Source organism: Columba livia, chromosome 15 (assembly GCF_036013475.1).
Source record: "Columba livia isolate bColLiv1 breed racing homer chromosome 15, bColLiv1.pat.W.v2, whole genome shotgun sequence".
In the NCBI taxonomy this organism is placed as follows: domain Eukaryota; kingdom Metazoa; phylum Chordata; class Aves; order Columbiformes; family Columbidae; genus Columba; species Columba livia.
This window is the reverse complement of record NC_088616.1, coordinates 1283739-1299446: the sequence shown is the minus strand read 5'-3', so window position 1 is coordinate 1299446 and position 15708 is coordinate 1283739. Positions and strand designations below refer to the sequence as shown.

Here is a 15708-nt window from a genome sequence, read left to right as displayed (position 1 = left end):
ATAGGGCGCTGGCGACTCTTTAAACATTTATTTTTGACCGCTTCTCCCAATAAATCGGAAAGCGTACTTCTCACTGCTACACGTGCTGAAGTTAACACTGATGAGGAACTCCTGAAGCATCAGAGATGCGGCTATCAACAACACACACATTTCACCTAATTTAAAATGACTCTTTCTTATTAGTAAACTGCAGAAGTGTGGTCTGTCAGACTGACGTAAAAAGACAAACCCACAAGAATATTCTGTGTCTTTGCAAAAGCCATCATCTGTAAGCTCTCTTCTGTTCTGCCTATGTCATAACTGAGTGACAATGGTGTCAAAACTTTCTTGCCTTTGCATAAATGCTTTAGGATTTCAAATACGCATCTGGTCAGAAAAAAGGCATCTGACAGGGAAGACATTCTGTTTCCACGTCACACAAAAGTAACCAGAACCACTGAAAGCCTCATCACCGTTCAGGAGCATTTTAACAACAGAACTACCTCATCACCTTGTTAAATGAGGCACATAATAACCCAGTGATGCACACTGCCATTTAAATTTTCTTGGATCCCAACTGCTTCTTAGTATTTGCAAAACACAGCTACTCCTAAAGCACTAAGTCTATAACTGATGTGTATATCTTTTGTTTAAAGGACACAAACAATGCTTCACATACTTCAGCGGTGCAGGTAGAATTGTCTGGTAGTTGTAGTGTTGTTGCTGTTGGCTCAGGATCTGCAGCTGCAAAAACAGTTGCTGCTGTTGTAGCAGACGAGCATAGTTGGAGTCCATCTGTGGCTCATTTTTCTCACCTTTCTGATCAGGTGGAATATATTGATGATACTTCAATTTTTTCACCCTTGGCTTAGGTTCTTTACATTTCTTGCTTCGATGCTTATCGTTGGGATTCTTTGGGTGGCTTTGCTGTTTATGGATGGTAAAGATTGAAACAACGGTAAGAGCTCATTCACAAGCAGTTACGCAAGGTACAAAGATACAGCATACGGGACCGCATCTGCTGCAAGGAGTTGCTGAATACAATTATCCCTGCAAACCTGCCCAAAAGGATCGCTTACCATCCTTGCAAAGTCAACATACTCCGGATGGCTTAGACTGCGCACAAGATGGGGTCATCAAATCAGTTTGGGAATGTTCTTTAATGGATGGCACAAATGAAGCTGAGGGATTCTGCTAGCCATGACCTGCCATCGCAAAGAGATTGCTCTCAAACAGGCAACGTCAAAGCCACTTAGCACTTCGTGCAAGCAAAAGCTGGTGTCTTCAACTCCACCTGTAAACACTCAGAAGTGCTTACAAGGCTGGATTAAAAGCAGGGACAGACAGTCCTATGAATTACAGGATTGCTCTCACGAACTTTCCGCAGTATCCCTTGTAGCAACACCTGCACATGTGGCACAACTCCTTTAAAGACCTTTGAAATTATTTTGAGTGAAAAGTTGAAGGGCAGGTAGTTACCCAGTCACACAGAGTGCAGCGGAGCAGAAATCCTCTGTTGGTCTATGCACATTTATTACACACATAACCTGCTTTGGGGATGTCTGAATTTGTCATTAAGGTCCTGCATTAAGTAAGCTGGTTCAAGTCCAGTGATTTCACTACATATAGCCAAATTTATACTAGAAATTGACTATTAAAGGTCATCCTTGCAAATGTAACTGAGAATTAATTTAACGTAGTTAGGCAGAAGTCTACATACGGAGCTGAAAACCTTTGGCAAAGTTGCTGAAATGAAATATTATAGACATCATCTAACACAACGGTGTTTGAAAAAGTTTTCCATGCTGCTGGCTCTGTCAGTGCAGAAAAGAGAACTGAGTACGTCCAAGTACGAGGATACGGCAGCTGCTCTCACGCTGTGTGTTCTGCTTATACAATAAATGGACTAAGAAAATAAGTCACAGAAAAGGAGTGATGCTGTTCACCAGTTTGGTTATAGGCAGACTAGGAATGCAGTTGCCTCTGTTCCTATTAAATTATTCACCATAAAAACTAGATTAATTAATTTCACCTATAGGAAGTAGAAACTCAATACTGCAAAAATCTCATCCCTATTTCTTAAGAGCTTCCATAGCAATGTAAAGTGCAATGAAAACTTGTGTCAGCTGTACTGGAAGGGCCTCCTGAAATAATGAGCCAGTCCGTCCGAGTGCCGGTGGCTCAGCTCAGCGGACAGACGCTTTCAGTCAACAACCCGCTATGTTCTCCCGGACACTAGTACAGTTGTTAGCTATACTACACTACACATTATACTGCACTATAACGTTACTCATGCATTTTTTCACTAACACTAGCACTGGGTAGGACATGGATTAAGAACGTAGAACAGATGCCACGACTGCAGACACCGACCTTTACTAACGCTGGCGCAGGCTTTGCCGCAGGCGCGGTGCTGGTGGTCGGCGTGGTTGCAGCAGTAGAACGTGTAACGTGCTGTTCAATTGTAGAGGGGGTTTTGAGAAATTCAGGAACTGGAGAGGTTAAAGGTGGATACTAGTATTAAAAAAATATAAGGAGAAAGAGAAACATTAAAAACATCCACCATCTGAGTCATTGAAAAAATGTGATAAAGTTAAGACAATTTACTTAAATTCACAAAATATTTTTGGGAGGAATAGTGCAAACTGGCCTTTCTTGTATTTGTGCCTACAAATATTCTAACAAGGCATATATTGGCACACTACAAATATATTAAATGAGATAAACTGGTTTCTTACCTTGACTTCTTCGTTTGTATTATAACTACTGCATGTAAACGCATCCAAAATCTGTTTTTACTAATACAGAATTTACTTCTAGTTTCACCAAAGGGAAACAGTAATTGATTTTAATACCAATTTTGTAGTGTATCATAAATATTTTTCCGACATCATTAACATTTTTCTTTATTATTATGATTTTTATTCTTCTTTTTTTTTTTTTTCTGTGGATAGAAAGAATGATAACCAAAAAGGATTTAGAACAACATACAAAAAGAGCCCTCAAGAAAGGGCTTTGTTTTTATAACCTTTACACTGCTGTTTTAATTTGCAGAATTCTTTTCTCCTTCTAACACACATGCAAACAAATAAAGAAGTATCATCAAGACATTTTCTTTCTTTCCTTCTTACAAAACCATCAGAAAGAGCTGGAAGTGCCTTCAGAACTAACCTCACCCATTCAAGTCAGGAACATGTTACTTAAAATGTTCCTAACACGTATTTGCCCCTGGCTGGTGGCCCAGAATCAGATTAACTAATTGATGCCAGCTCTTAACTTGATAATTGCAAAACTCTTCTAGACCTGACAGCTGTCGCTACAGAAACCTCCTCTTCATGCAGTCTGTCAGAATTACAGCAAGAGCTCATGTCTAATATTTTTTCTGGTTAGCATTACCATGTTTCATATATGAAGGCTTCTACAACCAAAGAATTACAGCTTTTAAGAATATAAGTCATACTTTCATATGCAACTAAGTATAGAAAAATAGTTCAAATAAAATTGTATTAATTACAAAAAAAGGAGAGATAAGGGTTAAAAATAATTAAAGGAAGAATGGAGTGCATTGTTAGCAAGTGCTAGCGGAGATACCACCATTTATGACTCTGCTTGAAGCAGCGTTACAGTCTGACCCCAGGCTCACCAGGGGCACACCAAAGCAGCTGCTGAATTCACAGGAAACCCGCTTTATTACCACACGCTTGAGGCCTTCACTGTTTTCTGTCTGTGGAGGCAGGATCTTGTGAACACGAGAACCTTACCACCCAGAGCAGGACTGCCAGCAAACCCTCTCTCTCTTTCATGAGGGTCAAACAGCAAGACAGGGGAACAGACTTTGTTCCGGAGGATCCCGCGGCAGCAGAGCAGCCTGTGTTGAACACACAACTTCCCGTGGTGTTTTCACGGCAAGCACAGCCCTGCCTGCGCCCGGAGCTGCGTTTCTTCTGTACCTGCCCCCAGCACGATCACAGGACTGTGTAGGTACAGTCCAGCAGCCTGAGCGTCACTGCGTTTGTTCCCTTGCTGTTACAAACACCATGTGTGTCATTTCTTCTGTAAGCTTACCCAATTCCATACTGACTTAAGACTTCATTATGATTCTTTTCCTGGCACCACTACACCTACCAGAAGATTGCCAAAAGTTTTCCTACATAATAAGCGAACTTCACCAAGCTTAACTTTGTCATATCCATTTTTCTTGTTCTGAAATTGTTATCTGATTTAAAACCTATTTCCTTCTATAGTCAATATCCCTCTGATGGGATATAGACCCTGTACACAAACAGATCTCAGCCCTTGTTTTTCTAGCTACACAAATGAATTTTTATTCTTTTCTCATAAAAGAGATTTTTCGCTCTCTGCTCATCCTTTCCTATTTGTGTTACAATTTTCATCAGTGTTTCTTGGCTCTGAGTGACTGGAAATGTACAGGATATTCCATGTGGGATCCTCTCTCAGACACACGGAGCAGCTTGCTGCCGCCCCTCCGTGTGCCTTCCCGCTTGTCCTGGTTTTGTTAAAAACAAGTTTCTCTTTTAGTGAATTTGCCTGTCAGCTGAAGCTTCATAAGAGCTGCATTCTCCTGGAGAACCAGATCCATGTTTTGGTGAACACAGCAATGGAATGTGAAGTTATTGACAAGCATGGATGGACATCTCGGGAGAGGGGCGACGAGAAACAGGTGACCAAAAACTGACCAACTGTGTATAACATCCCATTCACCTGATACCCCATATAAAAGTGGGAGATCACGAGGATCTCGTCCCTTTTCCTTATGGCGACATTAGGAGAGGACCTTGCGAGTCATCCCTGCGAACTGAGGCCAGTGACAGACTGAATCCAGCTCCGGTTGGCTGCAGAGTCCAGTCCAGGACTTCGGGTGCCGGCTCTGCAGTTGCTGAGACTTTCAAGATTGGTTTTATATATTCTGTATTATTTTCTCTATTCTTATCAGTAGCATTAGTAACACATTGTTAATTTTCCCAATTCTCTTGTCTCTGTCCTTCTTTCCCTCCGGATGGCCTGTGCTGAGTGGGAAGGGGGAGAGGGAGGGACAAAAGGGGTGGGGGGGGAGGAGAGGAGGTGAACAATACATCTGCCAGTGTTTGATTGTCACCCCGCAATCTAAACCCTCAACACCGCTCCGTGTGCCTTCCCCTCTGCCTGCACCTGAGGCCCCAGCTCACCACGGGTCCTTTTCATGCAAAGGAAATGTCTTGTGTATTTTTTTTAAGAACTGTTCTGTTCTACTGGAACTCTATCTCTCTCCTAAAAGCCAAATCAACCAGTTCTTCCTGCATACCAGCAATCCAACTGTGCTGACTGTGCCCTCCAGCTTCTGGTACGTGACCCATTCTTATGTCAAGGTTGTTAATAACATAAAACCGGAATGCCCTCAGATCAACTCCTGCCAACTTCCTTTCAACCCAGTGCTTTCCTCTTTCTGCCTTATCTCTACTAATCACCATCTTCTCTGGTTTTGCCAGCATTCAATATCATACAGAATTAAATCCAGACAAATGAGATCACTTTCATTTCCATTGTTTAAGAAAGCAATTGGATCACCTACTACAATATTCCTTTTATAAAAGTCCATCCATTTCCCTATATTCCTATCAGTAAATATTCTTTTTCTTCAGAATACCTTCTAAAACCTTGCATTCCAATTAAGTCAGATCGGTACTTCTCCCTAATTAATTTCTTCCCGTGCTTTACTATTCTCCCATGAGATTGCACCAGAAAGGGCTTAAATCAGACATTTTGCAACTGTATTTTTTTGTATTTCTGGGATGGCGTTTATCAGGCTTCCCATCTGCATGCACTAAGCTGACTTTTGCTTGCAATTAAATTATAGTTATTTTCCCTTCTATCTCTGTTTGTTTATCACGTTTTGCTGTGTCTCCAACGTCCAGGTGCGCAGAGGCAGCTCCAGGCACCCCGTGCCGCTCCCCAGCCCGCGCCGTTCGGCACGGCAGCTCTGCTCGCTCACCGCGCCGCACGCCTGCCTGGGCTTGTGTCAGCTCATGTGGCGGGCTCAAGATACAAATGCCTCTATTTTTAAATCCAGCTTTCAAAGCATTTGCTCTGGAAAGCATCCGATAGCTACACAGTATCTGTTCTTCGCTGGACTCACCTAAGAACTGGCAGGGGACTACAGAGGGACTTAGCCTTTAAGAAAGGGCTCTGGATGCTGTACTCCAACATATTGCACTCCTGGTGCTATCAAATGTAAAAGGCTTACTCTAGTCACAGCAGTAATATTTAAAAGCAGTTTGTCTTTGAATCAGAGTGTCATATACAGTATTAGTCATATACAGTGTTAGCATAAAGCATGGGAGAATTCTAATGATTCCTGATATTCATTGATTCCTACATTTTCTTTTCCTGAAGTCGCATCTAAAAAGCATTTTAAATGTTTGATCCTACAGCTCCTTCATTACTTAATCTTTCACCATTCATCGCTCTGATCCTTCCTGAACCTAAACAAATGACTTGATTTCAAACATACTATTCAGCAACCCTCTATAGCTTATGAAAACAACAGCACAACAAAACGCTTTCAAAGAGAAAAGTTAACAACTTTCAAAACAGTCCGACAAACACCACGAAACAACAAACCAACACCAGAACAAAACCAAACCCCCTCCACCTCCCTAATTCATAGTGCATTGCTTTTTCCTTATATTAGTTATCCTAATCTACAAAGGGTTATAATGGCTACATGAAATACAAAGATTTTTACCGTCTTCCCAATTTTACCTGCAGGTGTTAAGTACAGCAATGAACCATGCATATCATTTCTTTGATAATTTTTTAAATTAAAAAAATTAAATTAATAGGTCTCAGCCTCTTAATCTTTCCATTACTTCACTAAGTAATCAAGTTATTTCCTTTGAACAGATGTTCTGTTTCCAGTTACAGACAGTATGATTTCTGGACCTTTTCTTCTGGCTGCAGACAAGCAGGTCAACAAGGTACGCTGGATATATGAAGAGAACAGTCATTATATTCTGCCTCATCGAGTAAAATACTTCAGCTGTTTTGAAGATATGTCTTCAGAACTGTGAACACCACAACCAGTCTATTTAGAGTGCTTTAGTTAAAATGCCTATTCCTTACCAGATGCAAATACATCAGGTTAAAGCAAGTTTTAGGTCACCAGTCAACAAGAGCTGAAGGGTCTCCCCATTATGTTACATGCTCGGAGGGCTGGAAGTGTGTGCAGGAGGAAGCCTTGAGAAGAACTCTGGCTGCACTTCACTGTTTTCAAACATTCTTTGTATTTTATGTTGTAATAAAATGTAAAATTTGTCAGAGGAAATGAAAAGAATGAAAGAGCAATTTCCCAGACTCGTCTCCTGTAGAGACATGAGGTGCTGTTCTTCCTTATTCCAAAAGGAACAAGGTAAGCAGCTGTTTTATTCTGCAGAGAAGCAGCTTCACCTTTTAGATGTGTGCACAGAAGCGGCTGTAATACGTTGTGAAATCCATGAGCAAAGGATTGAAGTTCTACCTGAAGTGCTTTTTCAATCAAGTTCAAGCGCTCCGTTATTTCACTGCTGCAATCACGTGTCTTATGCTTCCTACTTTAAAAGCTTTTGGCATGTACTGCTTTGAGTATTTTGATTTAACTCTCCATTAGGAACCCAACTCTTTACTTAAGAATCTCCTTTCATGTGGATTGTTTTCAAATTATTGAACACCAATTACATTCTGTGGATGTGAAATGCAGTTCACATCTTAGTTCACACGTTGGAGAACAACAAAATAAACCAGAAGCGCCAAACTCTGTATCCAGCTTTGGTTTGTGATATGAACTTTGCAATACTTTTCTGGCTACTCCAGTAATAAGAAAACTGAAGAGAGTAATTCCAGGTCCTGAACTACTCAGCTGTCAAATAAGACAATAAGACAATAACAATAAGACAATTAAGACAATAACATCTTTGGAGCATGAACAATATTTATCTCATATTTAACTGTTTAATTTTGCATTACTTTATACAGTAAGAACTAAATATTTGGTTCTGCCTTATCATTTCTTTGTGTCTTAATAAATTTCAGCACAGTTCCCTATGTAGAGCCCTGGGCTTTGCTACGAATCCTCTTGAGAGTTTAAATCCATAAATAAATGCATTTGCCAAAAGAATGCTTAATAAAAAGACAAGCATGAAAATAATTAGAGCTACAAAGTTACGCATCTTTTTCTCGTTTGTCTAGTGGAGAAAATGATGAAGGCACACTCTCAGAAATCCTCCTGTAAAACATCTGTTAGACATCACAGCTGATCAACATCGACCTGAAGAACGTTACACATTTATAGCAGTACCATTCTCATATTGGTCAATTTTGATACCCTCCTAAATTCTTTCAAAATAAAGTAATTCGATGTTTGAGTTACACAGGCTAAACCAACTCGTTTTGACCAGGTACAGACTTGCATGAAATTAAACAAATTAAAGTCTAACCCTTTTGAATTTCCATCAAATTGACACTTTCTGCTTTAGGAATACTGTTCAAATTAATATAAAACATTTCAGCTAATTAAACAAAACCGACAACATTATCGAAATGTGTTTGTACACACGTGATATATTGACATCAGGTACACAAAGCTGAGTGCAATATTATTAAACTGATGTCACTTGGAAGCCACTTTGTATCTGCAATGCTGTGATGGAACCCCATTAACTAATAAACTCAAAGGTGAAGATCAAGACCCGTGAATCAAGCACTGTGCACAAAACTCTAGAAAGCACCCAGGTCACGTATGACCATGCATATAATCCTGTGTTTGCAGTTGTTAATAGAAGATAAAATTCTCCATGGCAGACTTAGTTACCTTCTTTTCTTTCTAAGGAATCTGAGAAAATACTAAAACCCTCACAGAAAAACCCACATAAAGGTTATTTTTATTTCTTATATAGTAAATTTCTTAGGCTGTATTTTAAAACTATAGGAGGGGACATTTAAATTATGTGGGAAAGCTTATTTTTATGGACTTTTCTGGAGAGAATGGAACTGACGTCAACTGTTGTTGTTTCAGCTAAGCTTAATTCTAAATGAGTTCAAGACCTTGCCCAGAAGGAAGACAGACATTGAGTAATCAATAACAGCTGGAGTAAACCATGGAGATGACCTTTTAAACAACTTCTGGGAAAGCTGTAGATCTGCAACAGGCCATAATGAATTTCAGGGAATTTACGGCTTTACGACAGTCTATGGGAATTTCATCACTGCCAACAGCTAAGCCGGGGAGCTAGTCCATACACCCCAAACCAGAACACGGAGCCCCAGGCCCTCCTCTGCAACAGCAAATGTTCATTGGGTGTGAAGCTCTGCCCCATCTCCACAGTGCCAGACCAAACAGCACGCGTCGCAGATTTAGTTTCAGCGCTTGTGAACCGTACCTGTGCTGCCGCGGTGGCGTTTGGTGTCAGCGGGGACGGCGAGTCGCTCGCTTTGGGCTCCCCGGGGGAGGCGGCTGAGCCCTGTGACTCCTGGCTGGCCGGCTGCTCCGGGGACAGCGCGTCGCTGCTGTCCTCGTCAAAGGAATAGTCATCCAAAGCCTGAGGATAATTCTCTTGTCCAACTGCTAGAGGGTTTACAAAGAAACAAGCAAAACGGGGTTTTTTAGTTACACTAATTAAATGTAGACACGGATGGCAGAATTAGCTAATTGCTGGAAAATGATTAGTTTTCAGCACAGTCTAAACATATGGTATGTAAGCATTTACTGTGGTTCTAATATAATGACGGCCATATTAAATCATATTCAAGCAATCAATAAAACTAAGTGCATATCAGAAGTTGTTTTATTAATAAGAGATTAAAAGGTACGTACAACATATGTGGAGTGCACAGACACCTATGACAGACTGAATAATGGCCACGTACTTTTGACTATTTTGTAATAATCTTTCTTAAGAAACGAGTCTTTTTAAAGACAGTATTATACCCCAGCTATACAACTGTAACTTAGTTTTGACTAAAATAGGATCACTTTAATTAAATGATGACAGTTTAGGACTCAGATGCTGAAAAAGTAATTAGTAATAAACTTCAAGTATGTTTTTTCCGGTGTACTGTACCCTCCAGAGTTAAATTAACATTTTCCACAATGCCACCTAGACAACAGAAGCTGAGGGACGTCTACTTGCCTATAATGGCTTCTTTAACACTGGAGTCTACGGGAAGAATGTTTTTTTCCACCAGCTCCATGGGGCCGGGCCTCTGTGCGATCTTCTCGTTCAGGTCATCGGCCAGCCGAGCCCTCTTCAGCTTCAGCTGAGTGGCTTGTAGGGACGGCTCTGCGAAGGTCTCTGAAACACACACTGATTTCAACACTCCGTTCCAGCTTTCTCCAGTTTCAGGACAAACAGCACTGTGTTGGCTTTGCAATGACCATTCCACCTCTAGCAAAGGCAGGCAAGTATTGTTCTGAAAATTCTCAAGTTTATGAGCAAAAATAAGATTATATGAGTAGATACTGTTCATCCCTATGATCATGTTTTCCTACAACCTCTTTTTTAACAGCAGTAATACTTTTGGTAAACGTTTGTATAACGTCTGACAATAAAACAGGGAATATAAAATAACAAATGCTAATTATAATCTGAAGACAGCGTTTTCTGCTCTAATGGTTTACTAGTGTGCGCTATGGTACGGGTTTCATGACTCCACTGATTTTTGAATTCTCTCTTGATAAACATCTTCAGAAGTTTACCTTTAAAAACCGCTTCTGGCACAAATTTGAGTCTATTTCAACAAGCCTATGGAGAGAGTCTGTGAATATGGGTGTGATCTATCAATATGGAAACTCCTGTCTGGGTTTAGGATCTAATGGCTATGAAATTAACTTGGACGATGGTTACTTGGCAATTTAAGATTTGGCAAGATGATGGTGAAACACAGTAATCCAGCTCCATTCCTAAACCCACCAGTGCTTCAAATGACCCGAGCAACAAGGAAAATAGCAAAACAGGGTAAAATTTGGGTTTATCAAAGACTGTTTAGGATAGTGGGGGGTAAGGGGGAGAAAAGTACAAGGCAGTCAGGTTATTTTAGGGTATGAGTAGAAATGGAAGCAATATATACACTAGATATACATACACCACAGTATAATTACCATTATAGAAGAAAAGCAATATACGATTGCAAGCAAATACACAGTGGAGAATACTTTCAACTGCCACAGATGTATCTATTATCAAACAGATTTAGAATAGAGATTACAACAGCCACTGTAGAAGTAGAGCTTATGAATCTAGAAATAATTCATACCAAAGCCTAATGCAGTCAGGAAACTGAGTGCATAGCAGAAGATCCTCTGCCAGCAGCTCAGAAGGTGCACAGAGCCGGGACGTACCTTCGAGGATGTGCATTCTGACCAGCTCAGAACGGTCCGGCCTGCTTCGAATCTTGTGCTTCAAAAAATTTTCAGTCTGTAAAGAAATGAGGAAATAGTGTTAACTACTGTTTACAAGAGAAGTCCAAGTAGCTTGATAAATCACTGATGTCCAATCAATGAATATTTGCAGTTGCATTCAGATGGGTGGCCATGGTGTTAGAACATGGGCAGTAGTGGATATGGTTTGCTCTGTTTTTCTATCAGTTAAGCAGTGTTAATGAATTTCTACCTTCCCCAAACATAGTTGGCAATGTTCTGGATTTGATACCACACTCAAAATCACAGTAGTGTAGGTGTGCTAGAGAAGTGCTGCACGAGCACACAGTACTGACTGGAGCATCCTCTCCTTAACTGGAGGGGGCTACGTATTACACAGGAGCCTGCCTCGGTGGTGAGGACTGGGTTAGGGAGCAGTTAGGCAATCTGGACATCCATAAATCCATGGGTCCAGATGGGATGCACCCGCGGGTACTGAGGGAGCTGGCTGAGGTCATTGCTGGACCGCTCTCCATCATCTTTGCCAAGTCTTGGGAAATGGAAGAGGTGCCTGAGGACTGGAGGAAAGCAAATGTCACTCCAGTCTTCAAAAACGGCTAGAAGGAGGACCCGGGTAACTACAGTCAGTCTCACCTCCATCCCTGGGAAAGTGATGGAACGACTTATCCTTGGTGCCAACTCAAGGCATATCAGGGATAAGAGGGTCATTAGGGGCAGTCAACATGGCTTCACCAAGGGGAAGTCATGCTTGACCAACCTCATAGCCTTTTATGAGGACATAACGAGGTGGAGAGATTATGATAAAGCAGTGGACGTGGTCTATCTTGATTTCAGTAAAGCATTTGACACATTCTCCCACAGTGTCCTCACAGCTAAACTGGGGGAGTGCGGTCTGGATGATCGGGTAGTGAGGTGACTGTGAACTGGCTGAAGGGAAGAAGCCAGAGAGTCGTGGTCAATGGGGCAGAGTCCAGTTGAGGCCTGTATCCAGTGCAGTGCCTCAGGGGGCAGTGCTGGGGCCGGTATTATTCAATATATTCATCAACGATTTGGACGAGGGAATAGAGTGACTGTCAGCAAGTTTGCTGGTGACACCAAGCTGGGAGGAGTGGTGACACTGGAAGCTGTGCTGCCATCAGAGGCCTGGACAGGCTGGAGAGCTGGGCAGGGAAACATTGAATGAAATAGAACAAGGGCAAGTGTAGAGTCTTGAATCTGGGCAGGAACAACCCCAGGTTCCAGTGTAAGTTGGGGAATGACCTATTAGAGAGCAGTGTAGGGGAAAGGGACCTGGGGGTCCTGGGGACAGCAGGGTGACCATGAGCCAGCACTGGCCCTTGTGGCCAGGAAGCCAATGGTACCTGGGGTGGGTTAGAAGGGGGTGGTCAGTAGGTCAGAGAGGTTCTCCTGCCCCTCTGCTCTGCCCTGGGGAGACCACACCTGGAATATTGTGTCCAGTTGTGGCCCCTCAGTTCCAGCAGGACAGGGAACTGCTGGAGAGAGTCCAGCGCAGCCACCAAGATGCTGAAGGGAGTGGAGCATCTCCCGTGTGAGGAAAGGCTGAGGGAGCTGGGGCTCTGGAGCTGGACAAGAGGACACTGAGGGGGGACTCATTCATGGGGATCAATATGGAAAGGGGGAGTGTCAGGAGGATGGAGCCAGGCTCTTCTGGTGACAACCAGTGACAGGACAAGGGGCAATGGGTGCAAACTGGAACACAGGAGGTTCCACTTAAATTTGAGAAGAAACTTGTTCCCGGTGAGGGTGGCAGAGCCTGGCCCAGGCTGCCCAGGGGGGTTGTGGAGTCTCCTTCTGTGCAGACATTCCAACCCGCCTGGACACCTTCCTGTGTAACCTCATCTGGGTGTTCCTGCTCCATGGGGGGATTGCACTGGGTGAGCTTTCCAGGTCCCTTCCAACCCCTGACATTCTGGGACTTCCCCCCCTTTGATGTGCAAAGGATTAACAAAGTTCCTCTTCAATTTGACACCAATATTTTCTTTTAACGGATTCTTCCAAGATAAAAGTGAATGTTGTTACTGTAACAGTAATTGTTTTTTCATGTACTCAGAGAATTTTGCATCAGGTACAACATTTTCAGATGTTAATAACAAGTTTACACAAAGCGGTTTACCCTGGCTCGCTCCAGGCTCTTTATCTGCTCGTGGAATGCAGCTGGACTTTTCAAAGCTGTGAAGGGAGAGTAAGAGTTAAAAATGACAGGAACTGATTTCCAAAAGAAACATCCTGATCAGCAGGTCTGTATGGGTGTTTAGCACCATCCCAGAGTTGTGTTTGACCACGCTGACATTTGACTCATGCTAGAGCAACACTCCTCTACAGAATAATTAGAACATTTAACAGATATTACCACGTAACAGGTAACTTCCACTATGTACAATGGGGTTTCTTTACCAAAACTGTTCCACAGTAGAAATTTTAGGAGGTAATGTTCTGAACACCAAAATACTGTTTCATTTATTCCACCGTATTTACTATCTGTCTGTACCTCATACTTGCTGTTACTAGAGGGAACTGGACCATCCCTTAAGAACTATTTGTGCTGATTTAAAAAACAAGTGTAGAAGCCCCAAATGTTCAGATCAGAAAACAGAATGATAGTTGGATGCTAAATAGCTAAAAAGAGTAAAAACCGCTGTTGATCTAGAAATAACAACATGAATTACAGAGTGCTTCACCTCAACTGGATTGTTGAAAGGAAGTGAAAAGGCAGCAGGTATGACCCATCTCACTGGACACACTTTTGGCAGAGATAAGCCACTGCAAAACAAAATCTGTAACGCTTCTGACAGTTTACAAGTTCTTTGCCGGGTTTCATTCAAGAAGCAGCAGATCATTCTGTTCCTGAAGATAATCAGCACTACAGAGCTGGGACGGTGACGCAAAGCAATCTGCTACCTGCTGCTCACCTGGAAACCTTCACAGAGATGGGCTGTAGGATACTGTTTCAAGCTGGAGTTCACCAGTGCTCACCGGGCTATCTACAATAGCTTGACATAATTTTGATATTAGCAATGGCTGAGGTTTTTGTTTAAGAAAAGTCACTTTTCACAGATGAATCTTTTGACCTGATATCTTGAGCCCAGTCTCACCCACACTGTCCCCTAAGGGGTTCTCGATGGTTTCTGGGCACCCCTCACTCTGAGGCCAGCCTGACCTCCACAGTATGTTATACTAAACAATCAGCACAGGCATTGGGAGCCCAAGTGGAACACCAGAACATCTCTAAAGAAAGAGTTAACTGCAACTGAATCCTAGGCCAGTAAACATCCGTATTCAGGAAGACCATCCAGTGGTTCCTAAATTGCTTTAGGTATCGTAGGTGCTGCCGCTGAAACAACCATCATCTCCGACAGACTGAAATCAATAAAGGGGAAAATTGCAGCAAGGTGCAATTGCCTAGCGCATGCCAATTACTTACTTTCAAAATAGCAGTGCTGTGAGTGAAGACATACAAATGTAGCAAATATCCAAATTTACAGGCATTAATTGCCTGTGAAAGCAGTATGTTCTGCTGTTCAATTCCGGTGGGAGAAGAGAGTTAGCGATACAAAAGGTTTCCTGCAGGACCGGTCAGTTCTGGCGCGGCTGTCACGAGGAGCCAGCCCAGGGCGGGCAGCACAGAGCCTGAAACCACAACCGCAGCTCCGGCTGCACTCAGGGATCTGGGGACATTGCTGCTTAGCGAGACGCTTCACACTGTCAGCAGCAGCTCAGCTCTTCCAAAGACAACATCTAAGGGCATTCAGGGAATCTCTACCACTGTATAATCTTTGTTTTGGAAGAGAATAAAAAAACTCTTCAACCAAGTTTGCCAGATGTAGGAAGTTGATCAGGAACTTCTGGCAACTGGAAAAGTGTGCAAAAACCAAAACAATTTTCTACAAAATCCCCCAAGCCTGTTCCCGTATTCTTGGGAAGGTGTCCGTGCTCGGAAAGGAGGGCCTGGGCACAGAAGCTTCTGCATTAGGTCACTGGAGCTGGTGACCGATGCCCAGCGGAATCCACGGCCTGACGTCCCACCACGTCACAGCTACAGGACAGCTCTGTTGGGGCACGAGCGACAACTCATGTGTCCTTCCGTTCTGTCTGGCAACCCTCGCTCTGTAAAGCCTGCTGGCTTTGCTACTGATGTCCACTCACTTATAGAATTCTATTTTTAGTAAGATTAGTCATAACTTAAAGAGAGAAAATAAAAGGAGAATCAGACTGCAAATCTTGTGTTTTCATCACGATGGCTATTTGAACTGAAACACTAGGTGAGCATGATGAACTGACTTCAGATTCATTTAGATTACCAA

At 42.4% G+C, this 15708-nt stretch overlaps 1 protein-coding gene across 7 annotated transcripts in view; it reads right to left on the bottom strand.

The window, feature by feature from the left end:
* The window catches only part of MRTFB (myocardin related transcription factor B), a 79524-nt gene that overhangs the window by 18022 nt on the left and 45794 nt on the right, over window positions 1-15708 (bottom strand). For 5 of the 7 annotated variants that reach the window (XM_065030428.1, XM_065030429.1, XM_065030430.1 and 2 more), the window contains 6 exons: window positions 13521-13576; window positions 11348-11423; window positions 10140-10301; window positions 9390-9574; window positions 2353-2493; window positions 659-906 (listed from right to left, as the gene is read on the bottom strand). In XM_065030428.1, the coding sequence (XP_064886500.1) occupies window positions 659-906; window positions 2353-2493; window positions 9390-9574; window positions 10140-10301; window positions 11348-11423; window positions 13521-13576 (868 nt within the window). The remainder of the gene's footprint in view (window positions 1-658; window positions 907-2352; window positions 2494-9389; window positions 9575-10139; window positions 10302-11347; window positions 11424-13520; window positions 13577-15708) is intronic. The other 2 variants (XM_065030431.1, XM_021293693.2) reach the window with 1 other exon arrangement.